Source organism: Sus scrofa, chromosome 6 (assembly GCF_054392235.1).
Source record: "Sus scrofa isolate SSC_HxYL_T2T_F1_AM1 chromosome 6, Sscrofa_HxYL_maternal_Yorkshire_Landrace_v2.0, whole genome shotgun sequence".
In the NCBI taxonomy this organism is placed as follows: Eukaryota; Metazoa; Chordata; class Mammalia; order Artiodactyla; family Suidae; genus Sus; species Sus scrofa.
In genome coordinates this window covers 56,411,347-56,426,949 of record NC_139388.1, presented here as the reverse complement: position 1 = coordinate 56,426,949, position 15,603 = coordinate 56,411,347, and the positions used below count along the sequence as shown (strand labels likewise).

The 15,603-nt window shown below is 50.1% G+C and overlaps 1 protein-coding gene across 27 annotated transcripts in view; it reads right to left on the bottom strand.

Annotated features, from left to right (window-relative positions):
• HIF3A (hypoxia inducible factor 3 subunit alpha) overlaps positions 1-15,603 on the bottom strand; it is a 33,430-nt gene that overhangs the window by 6,646 nt on the left and 11,181 nt on the right. For 8 of the 27 annotated variants that reach the window (XM_021094603.2, XM_084961223.1, XM_021094602.2 and 5 more), the window contains exons 7-13: positions 13,710-13,816; positions 13,399-13,546; positions 6,957-7,075; positions 5,669-5,859; positions 4,617-4,721; positions 1,097-1,368; positions 80-197 (exon numbers count right to left, since the gene is read on the bottom strand). In XM_021094603.2, the coding sequence (XP_020950262.1) occupies positions 80-197; positions 1,097-1,368; positions 4,617-4,721; positions 5,669-5,859; positions 6,957-7,075; positions 13,399-13,546; positions 13,710-13,816 (1,060 nt within the window). Of the gene's footprint in view, positions 1-79; positions 198-1,096; positions 1,369-4,616; positions 4,722-5,668; positions 5,860-6,956; positions 7,305-9,425; positions 11,877-12,446; positions 13,547-13,709; positions 13,817-15,603 lie in introns of those variants that run through there. The other 19 variants (XR_014806398.1, XR_014806399.1, XR_014806401.1 and 16 more) reach the window with 12 other exon arrangements.

The window sequence follows — 15,603 nt, the reverse complement described above, 5'->3', positions numbered from 1 at the left end:
GTTTTTCCGTCTATAGAACAGGAGGTTTAAGCCTGCTGGCTTCTGAGGGCCAGAGAATCCCACAAATCCCCGCACATACCAGGCTGAGGGGAGGCAGCAGGAAGTTTTCAGGTTCTGGGCTGGGGGACCGTTTGGGGGGTCTCACTCCCAGCAGCTCCACCCCCTCTGCCTCATCCTCTGAGCTCTGGGCCAGGGCCCTGGAGGAAGACAGGCAAGAATCTCAGAATCCAGCAAAGCCGGGCAGCTGTGGGCAGGTGACGAGCTTCATTCACTCCCCCAGGCACTGATTTATTCCTTTACTCACACGCCCACCAAGTCATCCATTCACCCATCCCCCAGTCCCTCTTCCCATTTCTCTCTCCAGTGATCCATCACCTACCCACCCATACAACTTTCATCCAGCTCTCTGTCCAGTCACCCATCTGCCCATCCAGCCACTCCCCATCCGTCCATCCACCTACTGTGTTCACTAATACCCTCCCTCTTTCATTTAGTGCATCTTTATTAGGCACCCACTGCATATCTAGCACCAAGCTGGGAGCCTGGGGAAATGAAGACACGTGTCCGTGAAAGCCTTATAAGGATGGTAACGAGACTACCTTGGAGACTAAATGGGCACGTGTCTACAACTCGAAGGGCAAACGCCTGAGTTCTAGTCATCTGACATCTTAGGAAGGGGGACATGGAGCCCCTGAAGTTATGTGCAAAACTGTGTGCCTGCATGTGTGTGTACATTTTCTTGGGAAGAGACCATAGCTTTCAGCAGGTCCTCAAAAGTGTTAGGAAGCTGAGTTCTAGACAGTTTCTCTGATGCTGTGGCAAGGTCCTCTTAACTATGACAAAAATTGTCACTAGGCCAGATGCAAATTGCTCTAAAGGCGAGGGCCCAGGCTGATTGATGGGATGTGGATAAACAAGGGGTCCCTGGAGGGCCCTTCAGATGGGGGTACAGCCTAGGCAAAGATGTAAAGGCTAGAACAAACATGGCCTGTGCTGGGCACACTGAGGGCCTGAGCTCAGGGCAGGAGGAGGGAGGAGAAAGACAGGGTTGGGGCCCTCTCTGCACTTCCCTCATAACCCCTCCACTGTGGCTCACCTCTTCCGGGCCCCAGCCATGGGGGAAGCTGCTGAGGGGACCCCTCTGGAAGGGCTGGAGCAGCTCAGCCGGGGGTCGCTCCCCCAGCGGGGCAGCAGAGTGGGCTCAGGGGTTGGGGGCGACATGCCGTGGAAACTCCGAGCACGGGGCCGGGGGACAGCCCCTGAAAGTCGGTGGTAGGCCCTGGGCAGCTGCTCGCTGGAGTTGAGCTGGAAGTCATCATCCATGGAGATGTAGGGGGCCAGCATCTCCAAATCCAGAGCGTCGGCGTCCTGCGGAGGGCAGGAGGGAGTTAGGAGCACGAGCCTCGGTCTTGGGTGGGCCTGGGCTGCAGTCCCATTTCCACCACTTCTGAGCTGTATGCCTGGGGACAAGAGTCTGAGCTTCCTGTTTCCTCATCTGTGAAATGGGTAGAAGGACTCTCGTGGCCAGCTGCCAAGATGGCCCCCACAGACCTCACCCCTTGGTATCCATGTCTCCTGTTGGAGGGCCTAGGGCTGCCCTGGTAACAGTAGGGTACTGAGATGATGGTGTGTGACTTCCAACATTAGCTTATAAAGATATGGGGTGGTGGGGGGAGGAAAAAAGATGGAGTTCCATCCATGAGGATGCAGGTTCCATCTCTGGCCTCACCCAGTGGGTTAAGGATCTGGCCTTGCTGCAAGTTGTGGTATAGGTCACAGATGCAGCTTGGATCTGCTGTTGCTGTGGCTGTGGTGTAGGAGGCAGCTGCAGCTCTGATCCAACCCATAGCTTGGGAACTTCCATATGCCATGGGTACAGCCCTAAAAAGAAAAAAAAAAAAAAAAAAACTCTGGGGACCAAAGCTGGGGTGAGCTTCCTGGACTCACTGGCCAGTTGCCACACATCAATGCCAGGAGCGTAAAACCGTCCTGGGATGGGAAAGTTGCATTTGGGATTCTCTCCATCCCAGATTCCACCCTATGAATCTCTTCCTTTGGCTCTAATATTCTTTTGCTATGAGAAGAGTGTAATCATAAGCAGAGTGCTTTTGGAGTTCCCATTGTGGCTCAATGGGTTAAGAACCCGACATAGTGTCCAGGAAGATGTGGGTTCGATCTCAGGCTTTGCTCAGTGGGTTAAGGATCCAGCATTGCCGTGGCTGAGGTACAGGTTAGCAGCTGTAGCTCCCATTCAACCACTAGCCTGGGAACTTCCATATGATGCAGGAGAGGCCATTAAAAAAAAAAAAAGGCTAGTGCTTTCCTAAGTTTTATGACTGGTTCTAGTGAATTGCCAAACCTGAGGGAGGCCGTGGGAATCTCTGGATTTGTAGAGAGCTGCCCTAAGTGAGAGTGGCCCAGGGGACCCCCACATATGAGGCTGACATGAGAAGTCTTGGACAAACTTAGCAGTCTGAAGGATTGTGCCTCTCACCTGGGGTCTGCTGACTGGGTACTCCCCAAATGGCAAGTGACGCTAAAATGAAGACATGGTTTCTGAACAAAGAAGGGTACTCTCAGAAAAGCATGCTCTAAAAATTAAGCTCAGGGTGTGCTTGTAAAATTCCTTGGTTTTTTTGTTGTTGTTGTTGTCTTTTTGCCTTTTGAGGGCCGCTCCCGTGGCATATGGAGGTTCCCAAGCCAGGGGTCCAATTGGAGCTGCAGCCACCAGCCTACGCCAGAGCCACAGCAACACGGGATCCGAGCCGCATCTGCGACCCACACCACAGCTCACAGCAATGCCAGATCCTTAACCCACTGAGCAAGGCCAGGGATCAAACCCGCAACCTCATGGTTCCTAGTCAGATTCGTTAACCACTGAGCCATGACTGGAACTCCCTAAAATTCCTCGTTAAGACCTCAGAAAGACAAAAGGTGTCCCTGGGATATCCTCAGTCAGACAAAAGGTGCTCTAGAGTTTAAGGATGTGCCTCATGGATCCCTTCAGTCCAACAGCAGGGCTTCTATTAAACCTCAGCCATCTCGACAGAAGCCTGAAGTAGAGAAGGGTTTATCTCAGAGGTTTGTGGGTATGGCTTTTGTCTGATGGAGTAAACAAACATCCAAAGAGATTCATGTAAGACACACAAAGTTGTTTGTTTGTTTGAAGAGAATTATATGAACAGAAGCATTGCCAGCATGCGCTGAAAGGGCCAGAGATGGTGCCAAATGAAAAGAGATCTTGGATCCTTAAAGTTCCATAAGCAGTCGGCCCACTATGAAAACCACTCAACTGCAAATACATGTTACCCTTTTATGAAAAAGGAAGGATGACTTGAAGAATTCCCAAGCACCCAGAGGGTGGGGCCAAGAACCATGGAGAAAAACTCCTGGGAAGAAGTAGGAATGAGTTCTGACCAAGGAACTTTTTTTTTTTTTTTTAAAGGCCACACCGTGGCATATTGAAATTCCAGGCAAGGGACTGAATCTGAGCCACAGCTGAAGCAACACTGGATCCTTTAACCCACTGCGCCAGGCCAGGGATCAAACCCACACCTCCACAGCAACCTGAGTTGCTGCAGTCGGATTCTTAACCCACTGTGCCACAGTGGAAACTCCTGACCAAGGAACTTTTGATATTTGTCCAACTGGATTTCAAAACTGCTGTAGACCAGTGATACCTGCGTGCCCACCTTTCCGCTTTTTTGAATAGGAGTATTTTGGGCAGTTATTCTATCCCTGTCCCACCCCTGGATGTTGGACCTGTGGGTGGCAGACAATGTGTCTCTTTAGTCCACAGGCCAACAGGTCAAGAGGAACTGTATTCGAGGTGCTTTGACATAACCCAGACCTGATTTAGGTGATGAGGCTCTGGACTTAAAGTGATGCTATAATGGGAGGAGACTTGGGGGGCCTTGCAAGGGGGTAGGTATATTTTGTGTGAGCAAGAGTCATGGATCTTTGGGGATATAAAAGACCACGTCCCTCCTGTCTTGGGGCCACTCTCTGTCTCTTGGATTACTTTTCCTGGGGGAAGTCGGCTGCCATGCTGTGAGGATGTTTAGGCAGCCTCAGTACAGGCCCACGTAGTGAGGAAGTGAGACCTCCAGCCAAAGCCAGTGAGGGATGGAGGGCATGAGTTCAGAAGGAGACCCTCTGGCCCCAGATGACTGTAGCCTTGACTGAGAGCTTGACTTCAACCTCATGAGAGACTGAGAAAAAACCATCCCGCTAAGCTGCTCCCAGGTACCTGATTCTCAGAAACTGTGTGATATAATAAATGTTTGTTTTAAGGCGCTGAGTTTTGGGGTCATCTGTTACAAAGTGATATACAGCTAATACATCATACCACTGTCACTTATCTATCCAGTCCATCAATCTTCCAGGCATTATCCATCTATCATCTACCCAACGGCCTATCTATCCAGCTACCCATCCAAATATCCATCAACCATCCGAGTAGCTAAGCATCAGCCATCTGCCTCTCTGCCATCATCCACCTAATGATGCAGCTGCCCATCTATCCATCCATCCCCTCCTCCCCTTAACTGTCCCACCATCCTTCTCGAAAGCTTAGATATGCCAGAACCCAGAAGCAAACGCACGCCAGCCCTTACCTGAGCTATATCTAGGTCTGTCTCCACTGCATCCAGGTCTTTCCCAGAGGCAAAGAATTTGTGTGCGTTCTCCACATCTGCAAGCAGTTCATCTGGGAGATCAGCCTGTGGGGAGAGAGTAGAGACTTGAGGACGCCTTGAGCCTGGGAGACGGCGGCGGTAAGGCCGGCTAAACCCTTGCGCTCAGGGGTAAAGGTGAGGGTCAAACACCAGATAGCTGGGACACCAAGTGGGTCAAACAGCAAATGTGAGTTGTGAACCTGGGTATTCAAAAGTCTCAGTGCCTGACATCAAAAGTTCAAAAGTCCAAAGCCTGAGGCCAAGATATTTAACCCTCTGGGGTTAAAGGTCTTGAAGTCTGGGGGAAAACACTGAAAAGTCCAGTTGTCCCAAGGGTAAAGGGTGAGGCCAAAGGTCACCGTTTATTTCTCTGGTGGAGAGAAGACATTTGGGGGGGGAGGGGGTCGTGACAGTGGGGATATGGAAAGTCAACAGCAGATAAATACGGACCCCTGAATCAAAGGTCTGACTATCCAGACTCTTAGATAAAACCAGTAACCATTACAGTCTGTCGAGCACCTACTAGGTGCCAGGCCCCTACTAAGTGCTTTCCATGAATGATTTCATTGAACCCTCACAGTAACCAATGACATGGCTACTTGATATTATCCTAATTTTCCAGGCGAAGAAATTGAGGCCCCACGTGCCCAGAGTAACACAGCTGTAAGTGGCAGAGTCAGGATTTGAATCCAGGTTTGTGTAACTTAAGATGTTACACATTCTTGACTCTTCGAGGTCAAACTTCAGAGAGCCTGGATGCTTGGTCCTAAGCGCGAGGGGGTCCCCCAGGCCAGTCCCAAACATCCTAGGTTTTGGTCCAGGTAACAGTCGAAGAATCTGGAGTCTCGATCTTAAAGGAACCCTGGACACCATCTCCTCCCAGCCCTTCCATGACACAGAGGGAGCAACCGAGTCCCAGAGAATAGCAAGGTTCAAGCCAAAGGCCGAAAAGAGCTTGGATCCTCAGGGCTGAACTGGAAGGGACTGCTTACCGGAAGAGGACTTTGGGGGCACCGTGTGGCCGGGGGTGCGCTGGGGGTGGCAGCTACTGAAGTCCCATCCAGGATCGGTGCCAGGAGGCGACGGAGGTCAGGGCTACAGAAGCGACGGGGGTCAGCGGCCAGGGCAGCTTCACTCAGGGTAGGGGGGTGCAGGAAGGCCAGGATCCGGGGACCAGAGGTGTCTGCAGGACACAGTGAGATGGAGAAGACAGAGGACGGTCACCCTGCGTGATGGGCAGACCCTCCATGCCACCCCCAGGGAGCACAGTGGACTGAATAATCAGTGTGGACCCCGTTCACAGCGCTGGGAGCTCAGTCCTGGAGGACCTCTGCTGGGCCAGGTGCTGTCCCTTCAGTTACCAGATTGTGGTGAGGCCCTGGAGGGTCCTAGGGGAGAAGCCAACATGTGGGGGCACACAGTAGGCTCAGGACAGTAGCAACTGCCCAATGGTGGGGAAATATTTTAGTATTAAAAGGTACACGGCTGGATCATGGCACATGACTGACCAGATTCACCAGCAGCCCAGAACAGCACTGGGCCATTCGGTTCCAGGAGGGTGGCATGTTAGGAGAAAAGCCTGACCCAAGGCCCTCAAGAAAGTTCTAAGGTTCCTGGAGGTCCAGGTGTGGCCCTGAGCCAGTTCTAAGCCAGAAAAGGAAAGGATACCACACCCAGGAGCATGGGTTGCCAGCAGCAGTCTGGAGAAGGTGAGGCCTTGAAGAACAAACAGGGAGGGAAGCTCATCGATCCAGGATTGGGGGGCAGGGGTCAAGCAGGGCAGGAGGAAGAGGTAGAATGGAGCCAGACTTGGAAGGGTCAGGAGTACTGGAAGCCAAAGAACAATGAAGTGGGAACAGAGAACAAAGAGAAAGTGGGGGCAGTCGGGAGCCACAGCAGGATTCAGAGCAGAGAGCAACAAAACCGAAGCAATCAGGGACACAGGAGGAGAGGAGAGCATTCTGGGTAAAGGAAACCGCAGGTGCAAAGGCCCTGAGACGTGAAAGTCTGGTCTGTTCCCAGAGCACTAAGGAAGCTGGTATGGTTCACAGAGTAAGAAGAGGAAGGAGGGAGTTCCCTGGTGGTCTAGTGGTTAAGGATTCAGCCATGGCCTTCTGCATGCCTGCCGCAGGTACAGCCAAAAAAAAAAAAAAATGGCAGCAAGGGGGACAGGAGGCAGATCACACAGGGCCAAGGCCAAGTGAGTCACATTGAGACACTGGGGCTTTCTCCCAGGTGTCCTGGGAACACACACCCTCCCAGCCCCAGCCCTGCCCATACCAAGGCTGTCCCCAGGATTAGGAGCATCCTCCTGAGAGGGGGTGCCCCGCTGAATGGGTCTGCGAGAGTGCCGCTCCGTTTGCTCCAGGGACAGCACCACTTCGGTCTCTTCCACCTGGCTGGGGTACAGGGCAGAAAGGGGGCGGGAGTCGGGGAGCATCCTTGGCTCCAGCCCCGGAAGCCTCCTCAGCTGATGTCCTGCTAGAGGAGACAGTCTCATCCAGGGGCTGGAGGGCACAGGGCACAGGAGAGACCGTGCTTGTTTCTTTTGAGAATTTAAATTTTGTCGAATGATTTTTATTATAATAGCACCGAAAAGAAAGTCAAGTGTGTCTTCCCAAACTCCCTCTGTGGAAGGAAAGACAGGAAAAAGGAAGAGTTGGCGTTTAGCACAGACTGGGTCAAGAGAGGAGACTGAGGGACCCCAAGGGACAGAGAGCAGGGGAGTGAAAGGCATAACTAAATATTCTCTTTATAGGTATTTACTTAGAAACACATTCTTAAAGGCGTATTGATGAAAAATATATTTTACCATATTCTTATGTTACCAAATGTGAAGAATTTATAGGGATATATTTTTATGAATAAGGTTTTAGTTATGAAGCTTCTATTCATAGCCATTTGTCATATTCAAGGGAACAAATTTATAAATACATCCTTATGTTCCTCGCACCTCCCTGCCACCCCACCACCCCCCAAGTCTCTAGCTGCTGAAGCAACCCAAATGTTCCCTCTGCAACTTGGCTTCTGGAGAATTGGTCTGGGGTGGAGGACCAGACATTCATTTGCATCTCATTTGCATAACACTTTCCAGGCCAGACCGTGGGTGGTCCTTCCACCAGCTTTTTGAGAAGCTCTGACCCTTCCCAGCTTCACCAACTCCTGGGCTGGAAACATGCCAATTTAGGCTGCACCAAAGCCACGTCACCCCTTTGGGAAAATGCAAGCTCAGAGTCACACGTGGACACACACTCGGTATTCACAGGCACAAACAGGAACATCCATGTACGACCAGGTGTATATATACAAGGTCAGACTCGCACACAAACGCTATACACCTGTGTTGGCACACACATGCCACACGGAAGCACGCACTCCTTCATTCCGCAGACCGTTCCTAGGTAACCAGTCACACTTAACGGTTAAGAGCAAAGACTCTGGGGGAGTTCCCATCATGGTGCAGCAGAAGCAAATCTGACTAGGAACCATGAGGTTGCGAGTTCAATCACTAGCCTTGATCAGCGGGTTAAGGATCCTGCGTTGCAGTGAGCTGTGGTGTAGGTTGCAGATGTGGCTTGGATCCTGTGTTGCTGTGGCTGTGGCGTAGGCCAGCAGCTGTAGCTCCAATTGGATCCCTAGCCTGGGACCCTCCATATGCTGTGGGAGTGGCCCTGAAAAGCAAAAAAAAAAAAAAAAAAAAAAAAAAAAAAGAGCAAGGACTCTTCAGCCAGCAGCCTGGGTTCACATTCCACTGGGTTCACATTCCAGCTCTGCCTCTTAGGAGCTGTGTAACCTTGAGCATCTGGCTGAACCTTTCTGGGCCTCATTTTCCTCCTTTGTACAGAGGGAATAATAATAGTACCTCCTTCTCAGGTTGTCCTGAGGCCTAAATGAGTTAATACATGTCAAAGGCATAGACCTGTGTCTGGCACGGGGTGAGCTCTATGGAAGTATTTGCAGTTATTTATCGAGTGACTACTGCGTGCCAGGCACTGTTCTAGGCACTGGAGACTTAGCAGCCAACAAGACATACAGCTCCCTGCTCTCATGGAGCTTAAATGCTAGTGGGAAAAGACACACTCTAAATAGAAGATAATTATTTACTGGCAAATATACCTATCATTATAGAATTCATATCTTTCCCTAAATGAAGTACTCAAGACATAACTGGTTGGAATTGAGACGTACCATCAGTGTAAAAATACACACCGGATTGAAAAAACTGAGTATGAGAAAAGAATCTGAACTACCTTGTTAATCATTTTTAATATGGATGCCTTGCTGAAACGACAGCTTGGGATGTATACATATAATGTACATGTAATATATACATGAATACATATGATACAATGGCCATCAATTCCTGCTCTGGGAACAGATCCCACCTCAAGCCGGTGCACGCTATGGCCAAAAAAATAAAATAAAAAAGACAACCAATGTATAATACATCAATAGTGTGCTGTTAATTACATTAATAATGAATTGAACACTGTATTATTTTATTTTATTGTCTTTTTAGGGCCACACCCGTGGCATGTGGAAGTTCCCAGGCTAGGGTTCGAATCAGAGCTGCAACTGCAGGCCTACATCACAGCCACAGCAACGCCAGATCTAAGCCACATCCGCAACCTACACTGCAGCTCACTGCAATGCCAGATCCTTAACCCACTGAGTGAGGTCAGGGATCGAACCCAAATCCTCATGGATACTAGTCAGGTTCGTTTCCACTGAGCCACATGGGAACTCCTCTTTTTACTTTTTTAATGGCTATGAGAAAATGCAAAATAACACATGTGGCTCATGTCACACTTTTATAGGGCAGAGTTGGGTTAGATAGTATTGGGGGAGAAAAAAAGCAGAGAAGGAGATTTGCACTTTTGAAAAGGGGCAATCAAGTAAGAAGGCCTCGTTGCACACACAAATAAGAGAATTACAAACGGTTTGTTTTTGTTGTTGTTTTTGCTGCACCCCGGCTTGTGGAAGTTCCTGGGCCAGGGATCGAACCCGAGCCACAGCAGTGACAATGCCAGATCTTTAACCACTAGGCCACCAGGGAATTTGAACAAACAGTTTTAACTGCTCTGGAACAAAAGTACAGGGTACCAGAGGAGAAAATGGGGAGATCTGACCTCTTATAGGGGCTCAGATAAGTAATGTTTGAGCTGAGACCAGAAGAATGAGTGGGTACAATTCAGGAGAAAGAGGAGGAGAGAAGAGGAAAGAGCATCCTGGGCAGAGGAGACGACATGTGCAAAGGCCCTGAGGTTGGGAGCGAGAAGGCACGGCCAGCAGGAGTCAGGTCACACACAGCCTGGCGAGCCATGTCAAGTTACTTCAGGGAAACGGGGGAACCGCAGAAGGGCTTTGAACAGGGAAGAGACACGCACTGATCTGTATTTCAGAACCTGCTCCCTGACATCGGCTGTGGTGTGATCAGTGGGGTCCAGACCAGCTTTAGATCGCAGGAGGTATGTTATAAACAAGGTGTGAAATGGTGGTGGCCATGGAAACAGAGAGAAGGGAAACAAATTCAAAATACATTCCCGAGGTGGGTAGTTGATGGGAGCAGGAGGGGATGAGAAAAAGGATGCGGGAGAGACTCCTGGGTTTCTGACTTCAGCACATGGTTAGAAAAGAGACTGTGCGATCTGGTGGTTGGAAGTGTAACCTCCAGTCCAGCCTTGGGTCAAAAGCCTGCCCTGCCAGTTACTAGCTCTGTGACTTTGGGCAAGTGACTTCCCCTCTCTGGTCCTCAGTTTTCCCCCCTAAAAAATGGGGATCGATAATAGCTATAGCAGTTTCTGCTGTGGCACAGTGGGTTCAGAATCTGACTGCAGAGGCTTGGGTCACTTCAGAGGCGGGGCGCAATCCCCAGCCTGGCACAGTGGGTTAAAAGGATCCATTGAGTTTTCTTCCTGCAGAGCAAGCGTTCATGGCAGTGGTAGGAGGCTTAGGTGTGGAAGAAGAGGGATAGATGCTGCAGAGTATAAGCACCTGAGTGCACACACAGAGCCACGCAGCTGCACGCCACACAGTTTGTACCCAGCACAAAGGATGAGTCACACCTTATGCTCCTCATCTCACTGTTACTAAGTAAACTTCTAGACTTTCTTCACCCACTTTCCTGGCAGGAACACTGAACTCCCCAGGCCTGCTCTTTGCTTAGAGGACAAAGGATTGAAATCCCAGCGCCTGGCCATCCAAAGGCACACCTAGGAGTTCTCTAGTGACTCAGTGGGTTAAGGATCTGGCGTGTTCCCTATGGCTCAGGTCGATGTTGTGGCAAGGGTTCAATCCCGGGAACTTCCGCATAATGTTGGGGGGAAAAAAGGGCAGACCTTCATGATGAAGATAAGGAGCTTCCAGAAGAGACAGGGGAGGGTTCCCCTTCTTTGCTCTGAAAACGAAGAGACCTCTTTCCATGGCTACACACATTTTTCAAAGATTCTGATTTGAAAAGGTGTTAAAGTGAGAACGTTTCAAAGATGACCAGTCCTGTTTTTGTGTGTGGCCTGAAGACTTGTATGAATATTCCTGTTACCAACTTCTATTAGGGTTTCTAATAGAATCTGTTCCTTGTATTTTTATTTCTATTGATTTATTTATAGCTAAACCTTGGCACGTGTAAATTCCCAGGCCAGGGATCAAATCTGAGTCACAGTTTCAACCTAAGCCACAGCTATGGTAATGCCGAGTCTTTAACCCACTGAACCACAGTGGGAACTCCTCTTTACTGTTTATTATTTTTAATTTTTTGGGGGGAGTAGAATCCGTTCTTGATGCAAAACTTCTGGGAAAACTCCTATGGCTTTAGAAATAAATGCCATGTCCTAGAAGAGAATCTTCAAAGAAAAGCGATAATTCTGTTTTGTGTGATAATTTGCTGCCCTCGTCCCACTGTTATCAAGGTGACACACTTGTAAGATGCGTGGAGGGGGGAAGCCTGTTCTTTACCACCACACACACATTAGAATGGTTCCAGTTAAGAAAAAAACGAGGAGGAGTTCCCGTCGTGGCGCAGTGGTTAACGAATCCGACTAGGAACCATGAGGTTGCGGGTTCGGTCCCTGCCCCTTGCTCAGTGGGTTAACGATCCGGCGTTGCCGTGAGCTGTGGTGTAGGTCGCAGACGCGGCTCGGATCTGGCGTTGCTGTGGCTCTGGCGTAGGCCGGTGGCTACAGCTCCGATTCAACCCCTAGCCTGGGAACCTCCATATGCCGCGGGAGCGGCCCAAGAAATAGCAACAACAACAACAACAAAAAAAAAGACAAAAAGACAAAAAAAAAAAAAAAAAAAAAACAAACGAGGAAAAAAAATACAGACAATACAAAATGCTGGCAAAGATGCAGAGAAACTGGAAGGCTCACGCGTTGCAGACGGGAAATGCAAGAGTACAGCCACTCTGGAAGGCAGTTTGGCAGCTTCTTAGGAAGTTAAACATATACTGACCATATGACCCATCCATCCCACTTCTAGGTGTTTACTCAAGAGAAATGAAAACATATGATCTCATAAAATCCTATTTGAGAATGTTGACAGTAGCTGTTTTTGTAATCACCCAAAATAGGAAACGGTCGGGAATGTCCTCCAGCTGGTGAATGGGTAAGCTGTGGTCCTTTGTTCAGACCATAAAATACTACTCAGCATCCAAAGGAACCACTGGAGTGCCCATCCTGGCGCAGCGAAAACAAATCCGACTAGGAACCCTGAGGTCATGGCTTTGATCCCTGGCCTCGCTCAGTGGGTTAAGGATCCGGCGTTGTTGTGAGCTGTGGTGTAGGTCAAAGACATGGCTTGGATCTGGCGTGGCTGTGGCTGTGGTGTAGGCCGGCAACTACAGCTCCGATTGGACCCCTAGCCTGGGAACCTCCATATGCCGCAAGTGCAGCCCCAAAAAAGATAAAAAAAAAAAAAAGGAACTACTGACACACCCCCCAATATAGATAAATTTAAAATATATGAGGCTCCCTGCTGTATAGCACAGAGGACTATATCCAATCATTTGATAGAACATGATGGAGGATAATATGAGAAAAAGAACGTGTGTATATATATATATATGTATGTATGTATGACTGGGTCACTTTGCTGTACAGCAGAAATCGACAGAATACTGTAAATCAACTATAATAAAAAATTTAAAAAATAAAATAAAATACATTAGGCTAAGTGCAAGAAGACAGATTCAAAAAGCTATATACTGTAGGATTCCATGTACATGATATTCTGGAAAAGAAAAAATTCCACACTGGGGGGAGTTCCTGTTGTGGCACAGTGGAAACAAATCCCACCGGTATCCATGAGGATGTGGGTTTAACCCCTGGCCTCGCTCAGTGGGTGGGGGAGTTGGCATTGCCATGAGCTGTGGTGTAGGTCGCAGACACGGCTCGGATCTGGGGTGGATGTGGCTGTGGCTGTGGCTGTGGCGCAGCCTGGCAGCTATAGCTCTGATTTGACCACTAGCCTGGGAACCTCCATGTGCGGCGGGTGCGGCCCTAAAAGCAAAAAAATAAAAATAAAATAAACTTGAATATAGAGTGCTTTTATTTTAAACTAACAGCATACATGTACATCTGTGTCTACATGCAGACACGTGTGTGGTCAGTCACACGTGTTCTCCACACGGATACATACGCATACGCCCTCTCACACACCTGTGCACAATACACAAACACTCAGACCAGACCCTTGCACACAGCCACCCCACCTCCTTCCCGCTTACCTGATCAGGAAGTGGACGCAGACGATACTCTCAGATTGGGGGCCCCGGCCCCCTGACACCACTGTGGCCTGGGTCTGGGTCCACAGGTAGCCACCACTCCGGGCCAGGAAGCGGTACTGCCCCGTGACTGCCTGGCCCTTGCTCAGCACTGGGGAGGGGCAGGGGGAGGGGTTAGGGCAACTGGGGAGAGAAGGCTCTGGGGGCAGGGCACGAAGGGGCCAGGGAAGAGAAGTTTCCTTGGGGGAGCGGGAACCAGGGAGCTGGTGTTGGCGGGGGCCATGCAGCGCCGGAAATGGAACCTGAACACATACAAGCGTGGATGCTCTGGCCGACGGCGTCCGAGTCCAGCGCGTGGATGTACTCGTAGGCGGAACAGCCAATCAGGTCATCGGGCCTGTAGCCGGCAACCTCCGCGATCCTGAGGTGGGTGCAGTGGGGCCCGGTCAGTTCAACTGGCTGAGGCAGAAGAGGGGCCGAGGGCCGGGGCCGGGGCCCAGGGGGGAAGCCAGAAACACAGAGAGAGACAGGGTTGTCACAGAAAGAAAGGGAGAGTGAGAAACAGAAAAAGGAGCATGGGAGGCTGAATGATGGCCCCTGAAGGTGGCCCCATCCTAATTCCTGGGACGTGTGAATAGGCCACCTTACAGGGCAAGAGGGTTTGCAGATGTGCTTAAATCAAGGATCCTGAGATTGGTTATCCTGGATTATCTGGGTGGGTGCAGTGTAATCACAGGAGTCCTTATAAGAGGGGAGCTGGTGGGAGTTCCTGTTGAGGCTCAACAGTAACGAACCCGACTAGAATCCACGAGGATGTGGGTTTGATCCCTGGCCTTGCTCGGTGGGTTAAGGATCTGGCGTTGCCGTGAGCTGTGGTGCAGACGAGCAGCTACAGCTCCAATTCGACCCCTGACCTGGGAACCTCCATATTCGCAGGTACAGCCCTAAAAAAAAAGAAGAGAGGGGAGAATAGGAGATGTGATGGTGGAGGTAGAGATGGAAGTGACCTGCTTGGAAGATGGAGAAAGGGGCCAGGAGCCGAGGCATGTGGGAGGGCTCCAGGAGCCGCTGTGGAAGGAAAGTCTTCCCTGGAGCCTCCAGAAAGAACACAGCCCTGATCTTAGCATCCGGAGACGTCCTACCTCCAGAAGGGGAAGAGAGAGAATTTGTGGGGTGTTTTCATTTTTGTCTCTTTAGGGCCGCACCTGTAGCACATGGAAGTTCCCAGGCTAGGGGTTGAATCAGAGCTATAGCTGACAGCCTACACCACAGCCACAGCCACGCCAGATCCAAGCCACATCTGCAACCTACGTCACGACTCATGGCAACGCCAGATCCTTAGCCCACGGAGCGAGGCCAGGGATCGAAACCACATCCTCATGGATACTGGTCAGGTTCATTACCGCTGAGCCACGACAGGAACTCCTGAATTTGTGGTGTTTTGAGCCACTACACCTGATATTGTTACAGCTGCCATAGGAAACGAATATGAGAGGGGAGAGGGTAAAAGCGGGAAGAGGGATGAAAAGAAAGCAAAAAAAGAACATGAAAGAATAGGAGAGGGGGACAAGAAAGGAAGACAGAAAACCACCAAAAGATAAGAAAGAAGAAATAGAAATAGGGAGTTCCCGTCGTGGCGCAGTGGTTAACGAATCTGACTAGGAACCATGAGGTTGTGGGTTCGGTCCCTGCCCTTGCTCAGTGGGTTAACGATCCGGCGTTGCCGTGAGCTGTGGTGTAGGTTGCAGACTCGGCTCAGATCCCGCGTTGCTGTGGCTCTGGCGTAGGTCAGTGGCTACAGCTCCGATTAGACCCCTAGCCTGGGAACCTCCATATGCCACGGGAGCGGCCCAAGAAATAGCAAAAAGACAAAAAAAAAAAAAAAAAAAAAAAAGAAAGAAAGAAATAGAAATAAAAAGTAATCACAAGGAGAGTTCCCTGGTGGTCTAGTGGTTGGGATTCGGCACTTTCACTGCTGCGGCCCGGGTTCAATCCCTGGTCTGGGAACTGAAATCCCACATCAAGCTGCTGAACACCATGGCCAAAAGAATTTTTTTTAAACAGTAATCATGGGAGTTCCCATCGTGGCTCAGTGGTTAGCAAATCCGACTAGGAACCATGAGATTGTGGGTTCGATCCCTGGCCTCGCTCAGCAGGTTAGGGATCTGGCGTTGCTGTGAGCTGTGGTGTAGGTGGCAGACGCGGCTC